Here is a 19,945-nt window from a genome sequence, read left to right as displayed (position 1 = left end):
CCTCTCCACTCCTCAAACTGGTCAATGAAAGCAGCCAGGTCAGGAGCTAAACACAGTTCAGTCTCTGGAAAATGATGGTTGCCTGCAATCTTCCCAAACAACTGCGCTATTTCTGGAAAACATCAGGGTAAGGCCTGCCCAGCAAACCACACAAAAGCCACCAGAGGAGGGAGAGACCGTGTTAGTCTGTCCTTACTCTTTCTTGTTATTCTGACTGTCTGCACCACACAAGGCCACAAGGCTTTTGGTAGCATGGGCTCTTTTCTTGCCATGTTCAAAGCCACACTGATTCAGGAAACAATGTCAACTGTCAACAAATGGAGCCTTGTGAAGTCAAGAAGCTTCTGCACTCTCAAGTAATACAATTAACTGAGTGAAGAGAGTCTGAGAGGAAATATATAGAATGTATAAAAAAACTAAAAAAAAAAAAAACCCCAAAAAACAAAATAAAACACAAACAAAATCTCAATCATAGGAATGTAAACAAACCAACCAATACCAATTATGGGATCATAACAATACATGGGAGCATAAAATGAACAGATTGTTCTCAGAGGAGAAGCTCAAATGCCATTATACACATGAAAAAATGCTCAGCTTCACTAACTGTCACAGAATTGCAAATTAAAACTTCACTGGGATGCTATCTCACCACAGTCATTAGCAAAACAAATATAATAGGTGCAGGTGAGGATGTGGCAGAAGGAGCCCTTTTATACCGTTGGTAAGGATGCAAACTGGTCCAGCCACTACGGGGGTCGGCACGATGGGTTCTGAAGAAACTTAAAAGTAGATCTACCACATGGGCCAGTATTTACCTGTAGGACCCCAAGACACTACATCACAGAGAACCTATACAGCATTATTCACAACAATTTAGTTATGGACTCAGCTGAGGTGCCCATCAACAGAGGAATGGGGAAAGACACAAAGGAACGTTTTTTTCCAGCTACAAAGGAAAAAAATAGTGATGTAATTAGTAGATAAATAAATGCAGTTGGAGAAAACGATAGTAAGCCTGGTTCAAAAAGGCTCTAAGTTTTCTTTCATATTTGGTTCCTAGATTTTATGTAGATACATAAAATTACATGTGCCTATATGAGATGAAAGCAGAAGTGAAACTGTGTAGGGAACAGAGGTGTCTTGGGGGAGGAGGAGCGGAGAGGGGGAGGGTTAGGTGCGTGTACGGAACACGATATATGCCTGTATGAAAATCTTCTCATAATATTATACCATGCACAACAAACAACTGAAAAATTAAAAATTATAATAAAAGCATAGGAACATAAAAAATTTAAAAGTACTACACTGTCCTAATGTATTAATGCAGATAGCTTATGAGTCAAACACAATTCAACATGGTTAATGTACAAAACTCCACAAAGACTGTAAGTGGCTTTTATATCCGCTTTTTGAATCGATAGTTTATTTAAGATAGAATTGGGTTGAGAGTTTCAGAGAGAGACAGGGGAAACTAATGAAAGGCAATAATATTTTTAACTTCTTTCCATGCTCCACTGCGTTTAACATGACCCAATAAAGTACTGTTTCTCCATTACATCGATGAGAAAATTGAGGTTCAGAGATGCCGGCTTCCTTAATTCATAGTGAAGAGAAGTCTTTGGCTATGATGCTTGCTCCGACGCTCACAGGAAACTTTCATTACCCAAGCTCAGTGCAGATTAGTTGCATAGCCTATTTCTTCCAGCTCAGTGGAGTATTATTTCTGCTACAGTGGCTTGTTCGGAGCTTCGGCTGGGTTTCAGGTTATGTTGCCTGGTTTCCCAGCATGACAGCTCCGTGCTACCATCGCTGCTTGCAAAGCCCAGTGGATACATCCATAAGAAGTCGTATGTATGACACCCTCAAGAGGGCATTTACAAGTGTACGAAAAATAGCAGAATTTCTGCTTTCTACTGTGGTAGGGGAGAATGGACAAGAAGGCATGCTTGCCAGTCAGGCAGACTAGAGTTCAACCCTGACTCATTCTTCCCTTGCTGCAGTCCTCTTAGTAACTTTGTATTAAAAATATCTTAAGGATTTATTATTTTATACACAGGGCTGTCTTGCTTGCAGGAACAAGAGTGCTCTTAACTGCTGAGCTGTCTTTCTAGCCCAGTGGATACCTTGTTTTAACAAAAGTGGTGAATAATGGGTTCTCAGTCACTGAATAAACCCAGAGGATATGAAACAACTACATAAACATTGTGAGTTAAGGTCATACAAGTGACGAACTGCCACTCAAATGTTTCTCATCTCCTTTCTTGCTTCCTTTCCCTGTCCACAAGTGAAGCCTGAGTCCTTTTGTCTTTATGTGTCCATACTTTCTTTGCTAGAATGTTCTTTTAGGCATGCATGCAATCAGGAAACATCACTGGGGAAGGCAACAGTCACACTTCGCTGGTGAGAGTGACAGTTGTGACAGATGAAGAGTTTTTTTGCCTTGTAATTTGTAAAATTAGGACAAAATCACGGGAGGGTGGCTTCCTTGAGTGTGTCTATCTGCTCGCCCACCCTGGGAGCAGGATGTGAGAGGAGCCATCTGCAGCACTCTCAATGTTTGATACAATCAGGAGTTTAACAAGGCATTTCAAGAGTCCTGCTCAATGCCTCTTCTGGGTCCAGTTTAGCTAATGTACCATCAGAAAAATTGCAGTGGTCCAGGACATTAAACCTGACACCACATGAAATAAAACGTAAACGACCGATTTAGAGAGTCTGCTTTCCCCACTCACAGCAATTCTCAAATTGGCTTTAGGAGTTTTTCTCCACCATTGTTTCATTTGCTGTGCAGAGCTTGCCTGGGGGCAATCCACACACATCCATCTCTGCTCAAGTGGCAGCGGAGGGACTCGGATTTGGAGACTCAGGCTTGTGGTCCTCCCTACAGTGACAGTAACAACAGGCATGCTGTGGCAGGGCCTGCAGCTCTGTGGTTCTGGTCCTGTGGTGCTACGGGTGGGGGTGGGGGGGTGGGGGGTGCGTTGACTGCGGCCACTGAGCATGACTACAGCCTGAGCTACAGGAAGGCCCTCCGGGAGAGAAGAGACAGGCCCTGTCTCTGAGGAAAAGGCACCCTCTTGTCAAATACCAGTGAACTCTGTCACTAGCTGTGGCTGCTTCTCTCCTTCTCCAGCCTGTCATCGCTGGATCTAGTCAAGGAGAGTTGGAAGGCAGGGTAAGTTAGGGCAGATGTCAGAGTGGCACCAATTGCAAGCTGGGGGATTGTGGTTCATCCCACACCTGCCTTCTTTTCTTTCCTTGTTCCCACAAGACCTTTCACACAGGCATTAGCTGTAGTTGTCTGGATTTCACTCCAGCAGTGTTTTGACGCTGTAGTTTACTGTGAGGCTGGATGTGGGGGTCCGCTATCTTTACACTAGTATTGTCCTGAGTAGGCGAAAGGTGAGAATTTCACAAAAATAAAAATAATCTCATTTAATTTTTAGAGGGCAACTGAGGTTCCCCTACTCAAATTATGAACATAACGTTTCATACAAATATTTTAAAAAACGAGACCAGTGGGGTAGAGCTGAGGTTTGGAAATAAGGGGCAGAAAAACAGCATCTTTTTTTCTTATGATGTTTCAACATTTTATCAAAACTATGCATTCATCTTTTGTATTAAAAGTTAATGAACACTGATATATTTTTTATATAGGACTTATGCCATAGAAATGACTGCTCGAATGTATAATGATATGAGAGAAACGATGCTCACACGATGTTACTTACTACACTGGGAAACCAAGAGAAATATTTATCGATAGGTAACTGGTTGAATTAGTTATGCTTCCTGCATCCTGAGACAACTCTGAAGTCATTAGCAAAGCAGAGAGTTGTTCTACATAAAGGAAGGAGAACATTGTTAAATTAAAAAGTAGGCTGAGAGCAATAGCCAAGTCTTCACTTTTTTGGGAAAAGATAAAATATATATTAGTATAGACAATATCCAAAAAAGTAATATAGGAGGGAAAAAAGGATTCCAAGTAGAAGAATTTCATTGTGGAAGTAATAGATTTCTACAGCATTTGAAGGAGTTTTTAAAGTAGTGAGCATAACAAAAGATGGAAGGAACGAAACTCAAAAAGAATATTTTAAAGCAGTCAGAAGCGTTAGAAAACCCAGGACTCTAATATAACAGTGACAGATGGGTACGGGGAGAAGGTAAAGGGGTTCCAAATGAAAAACTGGCTGTGTGATATGACCTCTGCCCTAGTGACCTCACAAACCCATTAGCAAGAAGCTATAGCCAGGCAGCACCTGCCATCTGCCCTTCTGTATCCCTGGAGGTTCAAGTTCATGGCAGTTTCTCTCATGGTCTCCATGGGCAGCTATTTTCATCATTCATTCCGTTCAAGAGAAACCACCGAGCCTTTGTGTGGACATGTACATCTTCTGAGTGAGGCAAGACTTCAGTAATAATTTCTAAGCCCGACTCACATTAGATAAAAAATGAAAACAAACAGAGGCTAGAACAAAAATGTTGGCTTAGATCTGTTTACAAAAAATACATGTTCCTGGGCATGCTCATGATAGCGTGGTATCCCAGGTTATTCAGGGCTCCAAAGCCGGAACTAAGTGCCACATGGTAAGCCAGGCCCTGTGCACTATCTCAGCATCTCTAGTCTGTGACTTCTCCTCCAAAACCCTCCATCTTTCCAGGGGAGGACATCGAAAAACATTACTTTCTTTTCTTTTTAAGCCCTAAAGAGCCCGCAGCTAAAGCACTTAGTGAACAGCTTCGTTGCATTTCAGGAAACTGCTCCACAGAGGCAACGTTTAATGCTATGTTTTAACTGGCCAACTGAGGAACAGCAGGTAAGAGTGCTGCAGCGGTAAATGGTATGTGTGGCCCCCGTGATAGTATGTGTGGAACTCTTGATGGAATTAAGTTAGGATATGAGCTCCAGAATAACCAGCAGATACTTACAAATATTTTGAGAATGGAAAGGTAAGTTAACACTAGCCTGCACCAAGAGCACCAAACGCTCCTGCAAGTTATGGACAGCATTATAGAAAAATGAGTAAAAGGAATGCAAATGTTTCTTAAACCATGAGACCCTTGGTTATTATGACAACAGAAATGCATTCCACTTAGATTGATTTTTAAAACCCATCAGACTAGCGAAGATCAAGGCATCAGATAATGGTTGTTGAGGTTTTGAGAACAGGCTTTGCACACATGGCCTTGGGAAAAGTGCAACTTCTGTGGACATAGACTTGGTCACTAGACAGCAACTGTACATATCTTTTAGCTCAGTAACTCTACATCTGGATGTGTTTTCTGCACACTGGGGCTCCCTGGCCTCTCCACTGTTGACCATTGGGCCGGGATTTTACCTACTGGCTGTCGGCAGCAACGACCTCTCCACATGCCCAGTGAGAGCAAATGCCCATCGGTTGGCAGAGTTACCTCTGACTAACAATCATAGTTACAGTCCTTGAAAGTGACGTATTCTGCAAGGTTGTTCATTCCTGTTGCTTGTAAAAACAAAACAGAAGCACACTAAATGTACAATGGAAGTGTTTAATCCCTATAATGAGCCATTTTATATTTGTAAAAGATGAAAATGCGTACACTATGGACTGATCTCTGAACTAGGAAGGAAAAGTTAAGTAGTGTGTATAGATATTATGCTTCTGCTACATAAAAAACAAAGGAAAGAGGCTTTTCTATTTGTTTTACATGTATAAAAATAGAGCATCTTAAAAAGTCTGCAACATGGCCATTTTACCAAAAACAATATATAGATTCAACCCACTTCCCACCAAAATTCCAACACAATTCTTTTTTTTTATTTTTTTTATTTTTTAGTTTTTTGAGACAGGGTTTCTCTGTGTAGCCTTGGCTGTCCTAGACTCACTCTGTAGACCAGGCTAGCCTCAAACTCACAGCGATCCGCCTGCCTCTGCCTACCAAGTGCTGGGATTAAAGGCCTGCGCCACCACGCCTGGCTCCCTCCAACACAATTCTTTACAGACTTTAATGAACAACTATCAATTTCATATGGAAAAACAAAGAATTCAGAATAGATAAACCTACCCATACAATAAAAGAACTTCTGGAGCTATTTCCATCCCTGATTTCAAACTGTACTACAGAGCAACAGTAATCAAAACTGCATGGTACTGCATAGAAACAGACAGGTGGATCAATTCGATTGAAGACCTAGAAATAAACCAACATACCTACAGACACTTGATTTTTGACAAAGAAACCAAAACCATACAATGGAAAAAAGAAAGCATCTCAACAAATGGTGCTGGTCTAACTGGATGCCTATGTGTAGAAAAATGCAAATAGACCCATATTTATCACTGTGCGTAGAAATCAAGTCCAAGTGGATCAAAAACCTTAAACATAAAACCAGAAACACTAAATCTATTAGAAGAGAAAGTGGGGAAGAGCCTTGAGCTCATAGGCACAGGAGACAACTTCCTGAACAGAACAGCAATAGCTCAGGCTCTAAGGCTAATTAATAAATGGGACTTCATGAAATTGAAAAGTTTCAGTAAGGCAAAGGACACTATCAACAGAACAAAACAGCAGCCTACAGACTGCGAAAAGATCTTCACCCCCCTACATTTGACAAAGAGCTAATATCCAAAACATATAAAGAACTTAAAACATTAAACACCACCAAACAAATAATCCCATTAAAAAATAGGGTACAAGCTAAATAATAGAATTCTCAACAGAGGAATCTCAAATATCTGAGAAGCACTTAAAGAAATGATCAACATCATTAGTCATCAGAGAAATGCAAAGCAAAATGACTCTGAAATTCCATCTTACACAAATCAGAATGGCTAAGATGAAAAACTCAAGTGACAGCACATGCTACTGAGGATGTGTTGAAAGGGGAACACTCCTCCATTGCTGGTGGGAATGCAAACTTGTACAACCACTTTGGAAATCTATCTGGCGGTTTCTCAGAAAATTGGGAATAGTGCTACTGCAAGACCCAGCTATACCACCTCTGGTTATATACCCAAAAGATGCTCCATCATACCACATGGACACTTGCTCAACTATATTCATATGAGCTGTATTCATAACAACCAGAAACTGAAAACAACCCAGATGTCCCTCAACTGAAGAATGGATAAAGAAACTGTGGTACATTTAAACAATGGAATGTCACACAGCTATTAAAAACAAGGAAATGATAAAATGTGCAGGTAAATGGATGGAACCAGAAACAATTATTCTGAGTGAGGTAACCCAGACCCAGAAAGACACATATGGTATGTATTCACTTATGAGCAGATGTTAGCCATATAGTACAGGATAACTATACTACAATTCACAGACCCAAAGAAGCTAAGTAACAAGGAGGGCCCAAGGGAGGATGTGTGAACCTCACTGAGAAGGGGAAACAAAATAGACAGAGGAAGTGACTTGATGTGCTGGAAGGAGAGGCTCTCCTTTTCTGAGGGGAAGGGGACAGGAGGGGGATATGGGGAAGAGGGAAGGAGGCTGGGACTGGGAGGAGAGTTGGGGAGGAGGGAGAGGCCGTGATTAGGATGTAAAGTGAATAAATAAATAAAGGTTTTAAATGTCTGTAAGAAATTGATTATATTTGTTAACTTATTTTATATTCTCTTTCTCCCTCTCTCTCTCTCTCTCTCTCTCTCTCTCTCTCTCTCTCTCTCTCTCTCTGTGTGTGTGTGTGTGTGTGTGTAAAGTACAATTATGGGAGGTGGTTCCCTCACTTCACCATCTCTGTCCTGGATAGAACACGGGTCGCCAGATGTGACAGCAAGTGCGTTTACCTCCTGAGCTACCTTGCTGGCTCATGTTGGTTGGTGTGGGGTTAGAGAAATGGAGTTTGGGACAAGGATGGAAAGTTTTCGTTCTACATAGCATCTGCTAACTTTAAAATATGTGGATATATTATGTGCTTAAGCAGCTTTGTAAATGGGTGTCACCACAACATTTCTGCTTCTGTCTGTTTCTGTGTGGAGATGGTGATGGCCGATCGAAGGAGTCAGGTACACAGGTGGGAGGAAGGGGCAGGGCCCGCATCTCAGCAATCAGTTCTATCACAGGATCCAACTGGATCAATTTGAAACACAGGTAAAAAGGCGCCAAGGAGCCGGGAGGTGGTGGCGCACGCCTTTAATCCCAGCACTCAGGAGGCAGGGGCAGGCAAATCACTGTGAGTTTGAGTCTAGCCTGTTCTATAAAGTGAGACCAGGACAAGCAAGGCTACACAAAGAAACCCTGTCTCAAAAACAAACCAAAACAAGGCACCAAGGCAAGTCTTGGCCTAATGCCCCCTTGGCCTGAGGCTTCGAAGGGGATATTTTTATTTTTAGGTTTCAAGGGTCTTTTATTTTATTTTATTTTCAGTATGCTATATTATGATCGATAAAAACTAAGGGATGCGTCCTGGTGCAGGGTTTACATTCTAGACAATTGCATTTTGTGTGTGTGCTGACAAAGGGAGAACTCCCTTTTCTTTTTTCATTAGACTTGCTTTTCTTGAGAAAGATCTGAGGTCAGTATGGGGCTGCAGGTTCATCCTCTCCCTGCATCCAGGGACTCAGGCATCTTTAGGGTTGAAGGTGGGTGAAGGCACCTTCTCTGCCTCCGTCCTTACACGTCAGTATCCTGGACCCTATACCTGTTCTGCACATCTCTCTTGGAACTATTTAAACAGACAAGTGCATTGTGATACCTGGTGTCAGTGCCTGGATTCTGTCATCCAGGCTTTAATTTCTTGATTTCTACTGTTCTTCCATTCCCTCAAACAGGACTGCATAGCATTTAATAAACTGACACGCATACCCCAGACTCCACACACATAAACAGACTCGCTCCGAAGAAAACTTGAAACCACCTTTCTCACTTTAAAGAGTCGTTCCTCATAGCAACTGTAGTGATTAAAGGCATGGACGAGAGCTCTATATTTTAATAATCTTGGAACCCCGCTGATCTAGTTCAAATCCTTGATTTTATGGGCAGCAAAGGTAAAACCCAGACACAGTGAGGAAGTGACGAGGGCTGCCAGATGCTGGTCTCTTTTCTGCTAAGTGGCTCTGCTGTTGCTCCTTATCTCGGCCACTTATAGCCTGTCAGCCATGGTCAGTGCTTTAAACTCCTCTGAATGTAACAAGACACCTCTACAGAACAGACAGAATGGCTTACAGGACAACTTCCAGCTTTTAAATCATTCCTTGGTTAGATGCTGGCTGATGTATCTCAAGAGCTCATCCAAGTGAACCTATCAGAGCTCTTGAGATCAGCAGTTAGTAATTATTAGTGAGCCTGCTGTCGTGCAGGCGAGCAGGCGTCACTTTTACTGAACAGGTACATATACATGACCGACCTTAAATCAAATTATTTCATCCACATAAAAATATAACACAACAGCTGGGTGCGGTGGAGCATGTTTTTAATCCCAGCACTCGGGAGGCAGAGGCAGGTGGATCTCTGTGAGTTTGAGGCCAGGCTGGTCTGCAAAGTGAGTCCAGGACAGCCAAGGCTAAACAGAGAAACCCTGTCTTGAAACACACCACACACACACACACACACACACACACACACACACACACACACACTGATGCCTATAAGAGCAAAGTATTTGAAAATCACAGCAATGAAAAATTTTAAATCAACTCCTTCTTAGAAAAATAAATGGTTCTTAGAAAATACAAATGGTTCTGCAATAAGCATGGAGTTCCCTTTGGTGGCTTGTCCATTGCTTTAGCTTTTTGGAAAATGATACAACAGCAAATGCTGGAGGCCAGGAAGTGTTCTTATCCTGGGCGGCTGGCTCAACAGGTAAAGGCACTTGCTGCCAAGCTGACAGCCTGAATTTGATCCCTAGGACCCACATGGTAGGAGAGAACTAAGTTCCAAAAGTTGTTCTCTGATGTCACTTGTGGACTGTGGCATGGCTGCACCTACTGCTTATACTAAATAAATACATGTAGAAAATGTCTTATCTGATGATATAGTTATTCTATACAAAGAAATACACCCTAAAGCCTTAAAAAAAGGAACAATACTCTATTATACCTGTGTTTTCATTATTACTTGAATGCTGAGCCATAAGTGATAAGTATGTCCATCTATATATCTGGGTACATAAAAATAAACTACTTTTAGCAACATAATAGCTAAAGGCTTTCTATTCTGTTTTGTGGTAATACTCCATTGATACAATTGAATTCTAACTTGTTTTCTGTCTTCATTGCTAGAGAATGCCTGGTCCTGACCCAGGTTATAAAGCAGGCCTTGTCTCTAGACAAGCCCCCAGAAAGACACAAGAGAGTTAAAATATGAAATAAATACAGGACACCATGTAGAGAGAGATACCACACGTTGTTGGGTCACCGACCTTGGCCTGGCTGCCTGCCTTCTTTGCCTTCCCCGTGTGTAACCTGCCATCCTTACAGCACTCAGAACAACCACTTCCAAATGGGGGGAAAGTGGTGTTGCATACCTGCCTTCACCATTTGGTAGCTTCCTGCTGTTGGAATAAAGTGCAAACTCCTTTCCATGGCCCACAATGGCTCACGCAGCTTGGCTTCTGCACCCTCAGTTTGCTGCCTTCTTTTGAACTGTGCTCAAGTTTCTCTCCTCACATGGGCTAAGCTTTTATTTACTTCGGGCTCCTTGAGCTTGCAGTTCCCACTACCCAGAATGCCATTCTGAGTTGTTGTTGTTTTTTTTTTTTCTTTTCACTTGACTGGCACATCCATCATCCCTCAAACTCTGACTCTGGCCTAGACACAGATTCCTTCTCTAATCACACTTCCTGCTCTGCCCCCCGCTGCTACCGAGGTCTGCCTTAGAATCTGCCCATCTGTATCTAACCTGTGCTGTTACACACTTCACTGTAGGCTGTCTCCTCCACTTGCTTAGTGAGGGCAAACACCTCAACCGTATTATTCACCACTGTATTCCTCACACCCACCTCATTGGTTTTGACCTAACAGGTACTAAGAAATGGTTAACAGACAACATAAAGAGAGGTTACACAGAAGGCGCTAGGCAAGCTTCCAAGGCAGAGGAGCATTTGGTAGTCGCACCCAGATGCTGCGCCTACAAACCACAAAAATGGCTAAGCCAGCAAGACATCCCCTTGTGCAATAGTGACACTTTTATCTTAGCAGCAACCAACACCTGTTTAGCTAATTTAAGCCAACTTTATGGGCCAGATTCCATGCTTACTACTGTAAACCTAGCCGCCTCCCCTGCTGGGGAAGCACAGATGCTGAAGCAGAACCCAACGCTGCCATTTTCTTAATGTAATTTCTAGCGGGATTCTAAATACTTATCTTTACGCCCACAGATAAGGGTAGCTTTTGTCTTTTGTTAAAAAAACAAACAAACCATTTTTGCAGCAGATAAGACACTATTACAAAACTCCACAGCTGGTCAGAATGCAGAGAGTAAGTGTCGGGGGCTACTCAACCCCCATTGATACATCCCAACACAAGCCCTACAGCTAATGCCTTTAGGTGAGAGTTAGGGGTGGTAAATGGCTGCTAAAAGAGGGAGAATCAATTTCCTCCTGCATGAGTTCCTCGATAGGGGGTCTAATCCCCAGCGGTCAGCCCTGAACACATGCACATGCTAAGTGGACTCATTAAGTTGTATGTAACAAGAAGAGGTCATAAATTGGGGGACGGCATAGAAAGAGTTGGGAGGGGTAGGAGTGATATAGACAGGGTCCTCATGTATAAGGCCTTCAAAATAGTAATTTAATAAAAATGGAAATGAAGTTGGGATGTAGTCATATTTTGTGGGGTTTTTTTTCGAGAAAGGGTTTCTCTGTGTAGCCCTGGCTGTCCTGGAACTTTCTTGTAGACCAGGCTGGTCTCGAACTCACAGAGATCCACCTGTCTCTGCCTCCCAAGTGCTGGGATTAAAGGCGTGTACCACCATATGGCTATATTTTGTGTTTTTGATTTACATTACTCTGATGACTAATTAAGCTGCGCACTTACACCATACACTTGTTGATCATTTCCAGAAGGATCTATTTTGTATCCTTTAAGCACTTTTGAATTTACTTGTTTTACTGTTAAAGTTTTTAAGTTCTTTAACTAGTCTATATAAAAATCCATTTTTAGATGACCTATATAAGTTTGTAAATATCAAAAACTTAAGAATAACTATAGATTGATGGGGATTCTGTGGAGACATGGCATCATGTGCCAAGCTCTCATTCTGCTAAATCTAGAAACTTTGTATTGACTTTCAAGGACACACAGGTGGTCCACATGGGGAGTTTTATGTGCATTCAGAAGCATTTCAGAGCAGTTTCTTCCCTTTGTAAGGCTTCTGAGCATCCTGAAAGCACGCCCTGACGAAAATCACAAACCCAGAAGAGACCCACTTTGTGTGTGTGTGTGTGTGTGTGTGTGTGTGTGTGTGTGTGTGTGTGTGTCTGGATGGGAAATTTTATTATTAGTTAAGGAAATTAGATAAAGACATTGCAGGTGGTCCATGAAAATTTGAGAAGCCCTTTAAGCTAAGTTCCTTAGGACTCAAGTGTGCTGGACCTCTTGTTTGTAACTCACTGTGTGAGTCTTGTTTGGAGCCTGTAGAGATGCTCTGGTGCTTTCAAGCTAATCCTTTCTTCCAAACTAAAGTCTCTACCTGACAGTATTTCTTGCAGGCTGATTTTTTTTTTTTTACTGCAGGAAATATGAATTCATAGAGATTCTCCTGCCTCTACACCTGAGTACTGGGATCAAAGGCATGCCACCACACCCAGCTTTTTAAAGATGAAAAGGGAAGATATGAGATAGGGAAGAGGTAGGAAGAAAAGATCCACCAGCCCTGCTGCAACCTTGACTGTTCCCAAAAAGCCACTGCAGAGTCTGTACTGGGGAGAGAAGCAGCACCCCCACAGTACGCATTTCAACTGCCTCACTCTAGTCCTGAGTGCAAGGGCCCCCAAAAAGAAAGTGAACTTGAAGCACTGAAAGTTCAGAAAGGGAAGCCGGGTGTGGTGGCACACGCCTTTAATCCCAGCACTCGAGAGGCAGAGGAAGGCGATTGCTGTGAGTTTGAGGCCAGCCTGGTCTACAAAGAGAGTCCGGGACAGCCAGGGCTACACAGAGAAACCCTGTCTTGAAAAATCAAAAAACAAAACAAAACAAAACAAAAAAAAAAAGAAAAGAAAAAGAAAAAGAAAGAAAGAAAGTTCAGAAAGGAAACTGATGTGCTTGAGGCACACAGAGCAAGGGTAGTGCCAGGAGAAGTCAGAAAGATGGGCCACAGTTAAGAATTAAGTACTATAAACAGTTGCACAGAGCTTTGAGGTAGAGAGTGGCATATAAATTGTCATTTTAAAACTTCACTCTTGGTGTTCTGGGGATGACAGATTGGTATGGCACTTTAGCTGTCCACGGGACCCCAGGGAGCATCAAGGAAATCACACTGGGACTAAGAGGAAGGGACGGTGGCTGGTCACACTCTCCAGCAGAAATGCTCGGTCGGGGACATGACCAGGCAGCAGTGGCGCAGACCTTTAATCTCAGCATTCAGGAGGCAGAGGTGGGTTCAAGGTCAGCCTAGTTTACAGAGAGAGTTCCAGGACAGCCAGGGCTACATGGAGAAACCCTGTCTGGGGGGAAAAAACAAAACAAACACCCCACCCAAAGAAGCCTGCCTGCAGAGGGTCAAGCTGTAAACCCACTGGGAGGAAAGATAGTCACTCAGGGAGATGGGGAAAAAAGAACTGAGTCGACAGCTCTCCGGAAATATCTGGGGTTTTCCCGTAGGTGTCCTTCTGACCTAGCTGACAGTTCTGTCCACCGAACTTCCCATTCTTGCTTAAGACAAGGCATGATTATTCCTTTCAGGGAATCATTTTCATTTCTTCTTGTATCCTAAACTCTCCCTTTTGACCTAAGTTGTGTGTTTACTCTTTGAGTATCGAGCCCTTTTCTAATGGGGCTCATTATGCTATGCTAACCCCGGTCTGGATCTACATGTTCTTTCTTCTCTTCCTCTCTCCTTCTATTTCCTCCACAAGAAAAAAACCAACAAGACTAAACAAACAAACAAACAAACAAACAGCTAATGAACGTTAAGAGACAAGAAGCATTGTGGAGACTGATTGTATCATTGGATGCCTGTCCTTGTAACACTTTAGTCTAATAGAGGCTCACATGAGTAAATGGGCAATTATGACTTTGTTTGTTTGTTGTTTTGTTTTTAGAGACAGGGTTTCTCTGTGTAGCCTTGGTTGTCCTGGACTCACTGTGTAGACCAGGCTGGACTTGAATTCACAGTGATCCCCCTGCCTCTGCCTCCTGAGTGCTGGGTGCGCCACCATGCCTGGCTGCAATTATGACTTTGGTATGGATCCTGAAGGGTACATGTTGCTATGGCAGAACATAATAGGAGGATGACCCAGTCTGAAGGATTCAAGGAAGGCTTGTCCAAGGAAGGCACATTTAGAGTTGTGTGACTGAAGCCCAGAGAGAAGACAAAGACATATGTGCTAAATTGTGGTGTCCTTGGTCAGTGGGAATAACCCTGTCATAAGCATGTTTGCTTATGATGAGAACCATGCCAACGGAGCAAAGTAACCCTAGCTGCTGTGTGGAGTGTGGTGGGTGAGGTGCTCATCACAGGAGCAGTAGTACTGCATGAGACATGTGAACTTCTTCCAGGAAGATGACCTGGGAAACGCAGGTGCAATGCAGCAACGTTAGCAGCAAGTGTGGTCAATGTCCTCATGCTAGTTCAGACATGAAACTGTCTCCAGACAGTGAAGGGGAGAGGTATGTCCTGGAGTGTGCACAGAAGGGACAGAGCTTATAAGGTACATCACTATGGCAGGCCCGGAGAACATGAGGCATGGACTGTTAGAACCCCCTACAGAGTAAGAGCACATGGCATTTTGTAACCCAGATAGTAACACTAGCCATAAGAAGTACCATGTATCATGGAACTATGTAAGCTCTGGAGAAGTAAGGGGCCTCAGGGAAAATATTTTTACCCTTTCACTCTCTTTCCTGGTTTATAAATGAGGGAATAACAGTTCCTACTTACAGGATGATTGCAGTGTGTATTCAAAACAATCCACATGGACACACTGACATATAGGATGTGCCCAGGCAATGTTAGTTACTGGCTACTATTAGAATGGTGGTGACCTCCACCTCATTAATAAGAAAACAAAAAAAGAATATTCAGTAGTTCAAGACCATGGCTGTTTTGCAATCTCACAGCATTCTGTGGTTTATAAAAGTCACACAGCTCAAGTGGTAGGGCTGATCTTTGACCCAGATCTGTCGGATATCAGAAAGTATGTTTTTGATGATGCTGCATAATGGTTTCAAAAAGGAGGAAGGGGCCATCTCCCACTTGTCCTCTTTCATTCAGGAAGTCTGCTTGTGTCACTGCAGCTCAGGGAGGGGAGACCCTCCTCTGGGAAATGGCTGGGGTGGTGATCTTGACTGTTCATTCCCACCCTCATCAGGGGGTAACGTATCCCATGCCATGGGAAGCATGGCAAGATTGACCCTTAAAGTGCAAAGCATCATTAGAATAAATAATCTTTCTTTCCCTATGGCCTCGCAGAACATCATGATGGTGCTTGGCGGGTAATGACCATCTTTCCATGTCGCAAAATGAGCATGAAACTTGTAATACACTTTTCTTAGAATGCACTCATCATCTTGTGAGACAGGGGGAGAACCATTAGGGTCCTCATTTTGCAAATAGGAAAATGCCTTAAATAGATGAAATGTCTTGCCTGAGATACTATACCTACAAAGGAAGAGAGGTAGGAGTTGAACCCAGCTCTTACCAGCTACACTGTTTTTTTTTTCCAACCTGTAATGTTTGTCTCCATGTATGCTGTCCCGTCCATCTCATGTTCAGGGTCCTCTGATATTTTCTATAGGTCCTATGGTTCAGTTGTCATCAATCTCCCTAGAGAACATACTTAAGTCGGCCAGTGGTATGCTTGGTTTGGCTTATACTGGCTTATGAGAGCAAGCTGCTACACTTTCAGGAATTTATGATCCACATTGATTGATTGAAATGGCCAAAGGGATACTTCTTTTTTTTGAAGTGGGCTTCCATTTTTTGAACACTGGCTTTAAACTTATAGCTGAGAGTGACTTTGGACCTCTGATTCTCTTCTTCTGCGTCCTGAGTGTGGGGTTGAAATTGTGCACTTCTTCCATGCTTACTTAATGCCAAGGACTGAATTTGCCTCACTCATGATAAGCAAATACCCTTCTAGCTGCCCTCTATCATAGCTACATGAAGGAGTTATTTATAACAGAGAGATGAACAAATGCTGCTAACCCAGGCTCCGCAACTCCCCTATACTAACACAGCAACTGTCACATCTTACCAACATGCTACCAGGCTAAAGAACTGCAGACCACTTTACAAAATGCCTGGCAGGCGCAGGGAACATCTGAAGCTATGTGCGTGCGTGTGTGAATGCCACCACCTGCAAGCACCCTGTGTTGTTCTGATCCACTATTTCAGTAGGATGAAAACTGTTCTGGGAGCCCAGAACCACTTTCACAGCAAAATCATGGAGATGGGCCTACAGTCCCCAAACTATATTCATATTTAGTGTAAGACAGTGGCCATGGATATCTACAGTTGGACTGAACACTTGCTTTGTAAAATGACAGCATTTGTTCTTGAGTTTTTTTCTTGTGGTGTTTACAGTCCGACAGAAGCTGTGAACTTTAAGGAAAACAATTTTGTATATGCAGAAAAGAGAAAAAGAAGCTAAGAGCTTAAAGGGGCGAGCCCGGATTGTGTAGCTCTCGATGGGTACGCATCTCCCATCAAAGTTCCTCCTCTTATCTGGCTTTGACCCTTAGCTCTAACTTTTGTGTGAACATGACGTGAATAGTGGTGGATGTTTCCTAGGTGCTGATGGGGTAACAGTATGCTATGTATTTAACTGAACTGTGTGAACCTGCCAAGGTCTGACTGCTTTTCTATTTGCCAAATGGTAATTTCAATAGCTCAGCTCACCCACATTGTATCTGGGCCACGTTCTCATGAAATGGGGCTGTCATTATACCTACTTCACAGACGAAGAGGACTAAAGCTTTTATGGAAAAAATTAAAACTATTTCTCATACAAGTACAGAAGTATTTATTTATGAGTGATGAATTTTTGTGCTCATTGATGGCCCTGGGCAATATATTATATGTAGGGCAGATACAATAATAATACTGTGACCTTGAATAACTAACTAATAAATTTCTATAATGCTTAAAGAAAAGTTTCAAAATGTTAAATATAAATATAAGCCATTGGTATTAGAACACAAAAATTATATATCTATATCTATCTCTCTAAATATATAGATCCATTCATCATGGAACCATTAGATACTACAACCAAGGGCTATAAAATGAATTATTTGTCATGGAATTTTTCTTTCTTTTTAAAAATTCTTTTGTTTGTTTATTTGTTTTGTCGAGATCAAGTCTAGCTATGTATCCAAGGCTGACCTGGAATTCATCAAGTAGCCCAGGCTGTCCCTAAACTTGTACTGAGCCTCTTGCCTCAGTCTCTTTAGTGCTGGGATAACAAGTATGCACCACCATATCCAGGTTGTGTTAGAATTTTTATGATTCTTAAGAGGTAAAATGGGTGTGATGGCACCTACCTATAATCAAGACACTCTGGAGGCTGAGGCTAGAAGATTTCAAGTTCCAGCTTGGGTTATATAGTGACATTATTGCACACACACACACACACACAAACACACACACACACACACACAACGATGACAACCACCACTACCACAACAATTAAAGAAAAAAGGGATCATGAATTTGAAAGAGAGCAAGGAGGATACATGCAAGGGTTTGGATGGAGAAAGAAAATGGAGACATAATGTAGTTGTATTATAATCTCAAAAATTAAAGAACATTGAAAAAACTGGTGAAAGTGTAAAATCCATTTGATAAAAGTTAAAGGTGCACGACTACACTTTCATTATGAAACGTGAACTTCATGTTTCATTCACAGAGACACAGTTGATGCCATGTGATTTCTTAGTTCTATGTGGTGAACCTTCCAAGCTCAAAGCTTGGCACCTGGCCATTGACCAATGGGGCATGCACATATGCAATTCCATATGCCTTCTAATCTATTGGTAAGTTATCAGTGAGACCCTGCTGAAGGCAAGTGATTCTCTTCACTGCAAAACTACACAGAGAGAGAGAGGCAGCACTATTTTACCAGAAACTACAAAGACTAGGCATCCCTCCACACCCCCAAGTGATCTGCTCCAAGTCCATGGAAAGCTTCAAAGACTGGATCTCACTCCGCTCACCTGGCTCTTCTAATAAGACACCAGCAGGGAACAGAAGCATCCTTGTCTCAGTGACCACCAAGCTGAAACCTAAGTACACATCTCTGTACCACTTCTCTAATGATGTAAAAATAATATGATATGACAAAAATAATCACACAAGCTTTGAAACGTGTTTGAGGAGGCCTAACCAAGGGCCACTGCATACGAAGAAAGGTTTCTGAAAGGAAGAATGGAGCTTGGGATTGACGTCTAGTTCTTTCATATATGCAAGAAAAGGAGTCTGATGGAGAAAGGGCATTTGCCCAGGCTCTGTCAGTGGGAAGCACAGCGACTTCCTGACCCCCATGCAGTGCTTCTATCAAACTACATTATTAATACATACTCACTTGCTTTTGTTGTCACTACTGCTGCACAATATTAGAGACATGTAGCTGAGCAGCCACACTCTAGGAAGGATCCCTGGTCTGCAGGCAGAATCTTTGCCATCCACACCCCTAGTCTCCTGAGAATTGTTTTTTTTTTAAAGACTAGGGATGAAGAAGGTTGCCATGCGTGCCTTACAACTTTAGAACACTACATGAATGGAGGTTTGATGTCATGGCCTCAGGGGAGTGATGACCATTGAGACATAGAGAGGTCACGCCATAGGGGTTTTACATAAGACCTCCCCATCAGCATTCTAAGAACCACTTCATTTGTAAAACGGGGAAATTGGGCTAAGCTGCCCCTTATGTCCTAATGAGCAGTAATTAATGTCTTTACTGCCTTACAGCCTGGAAATGCCACATACTTCACCATGAACTTCAAGTTCTGTCCCCAACACTCACTGCATAAAATATTTTCCTGCTTAAAAATTAAACATAACCTTGTGGGTGAGTTAAACCTATGGATTTTAGAGCTGAAATAGCCAAGTCTAACTGACAGCTGACCCTCAGAGCTCTCCACGTTTGCTCTGAGGTCTCTAACTTTGCTCTGTGGTCGCTAAACATAAAATGTGCCTATGTTCCAGGTGTTTAAGTTTATCCCATGAATCAGCTCAGTCCAAACACAAAACAGTAAACAAACAAAGCCAAAAGTAAGTGTTTCCATACCCCATGGCGATCCTCGAAGTACGCCAGGCTGGCTTTCGTTAAGACAAAGACGCGAACTTTAAAATTAGAGGGAGAAGTCCTTCTCTTCTGCTGGGATTTTTTGATCAGCTGTTCTTCCAGAAGGATGAGGTTGTTCATGGTCCAGTTCTGAAAAGTGATGCGTCTCGGGCATCACCCCTCAGTGCAACCGAAGGAGAGAAACAGCCGGGAATGCAACAGGATGCAGTTGATCTTTAGAGAGCCCTTCAAAGGCGGCCTGCCTCTAACCTTATCTTTCTATCAACATCAGTCAGCCTCACCTCCTCTGAGCTCCCTCCTCTGATGTCAAAGGCCACGACCACATCCTTTTAAAATTCACCAAGCTAAGAGGCACATGAGAAAACATGTGTACCCTTAGCTACATGGTTTGGCAATGAGGTTTGAAGAAACTTCGAATTGTAAAAAGGAATTCAAGTCTAATTCTTCCAGCTCCTGGTTGAGCTCCTGCAACAGTCAGGACATGGAGAAAAGGGGATGAGAACAGGGTCCAGGAGTTGGTGGAGCTCAGCTGGTGGATATATTTCCTAT

The 19,945-nt window shown here is 42.6% G+C and overlaps 1 protein-coding gene across 1 annotated transcript in view; it reads right to left on the bottom strand.

Moving 5' to 3' along the window:
- ITK (IL2 inducible T cell kinase) overlaps positions 1-19,650 on the bottom strand; it is a 69,128-nt gene extending 49,478 nt beyond the window's left edge. Inside the window, exon 1 of the mRNA XM_084763958.1 lies at positions 19,379-19,650. Coding sequence (XP_084620084.1) covers positions 19,379-19,516 — 138 coding nt within the window. The 5' untranslated portion in view covers positions 19,517-19,650. The remainder of the gene's footprint in view (positions 1-19,378) is intronic.
- Between the last annotated feature and the right edge of the window lie 295 nt (positions 19,651-19,945).

Source organism: Acomys minous, assembly GCF_964271855.1.
Source record: "Acomys minous genome assembly, chromosome: 16".
Taxonomy (NCBI): domain Eukaryota; kingdom Metazoa; phylum Chordata; class Mammalia; order Rodentia; family Muridae; genus Acomys; species Acomys minous.
This window is presented reverse-complemented; position numbering and strand designations above follow the sequence as displayed.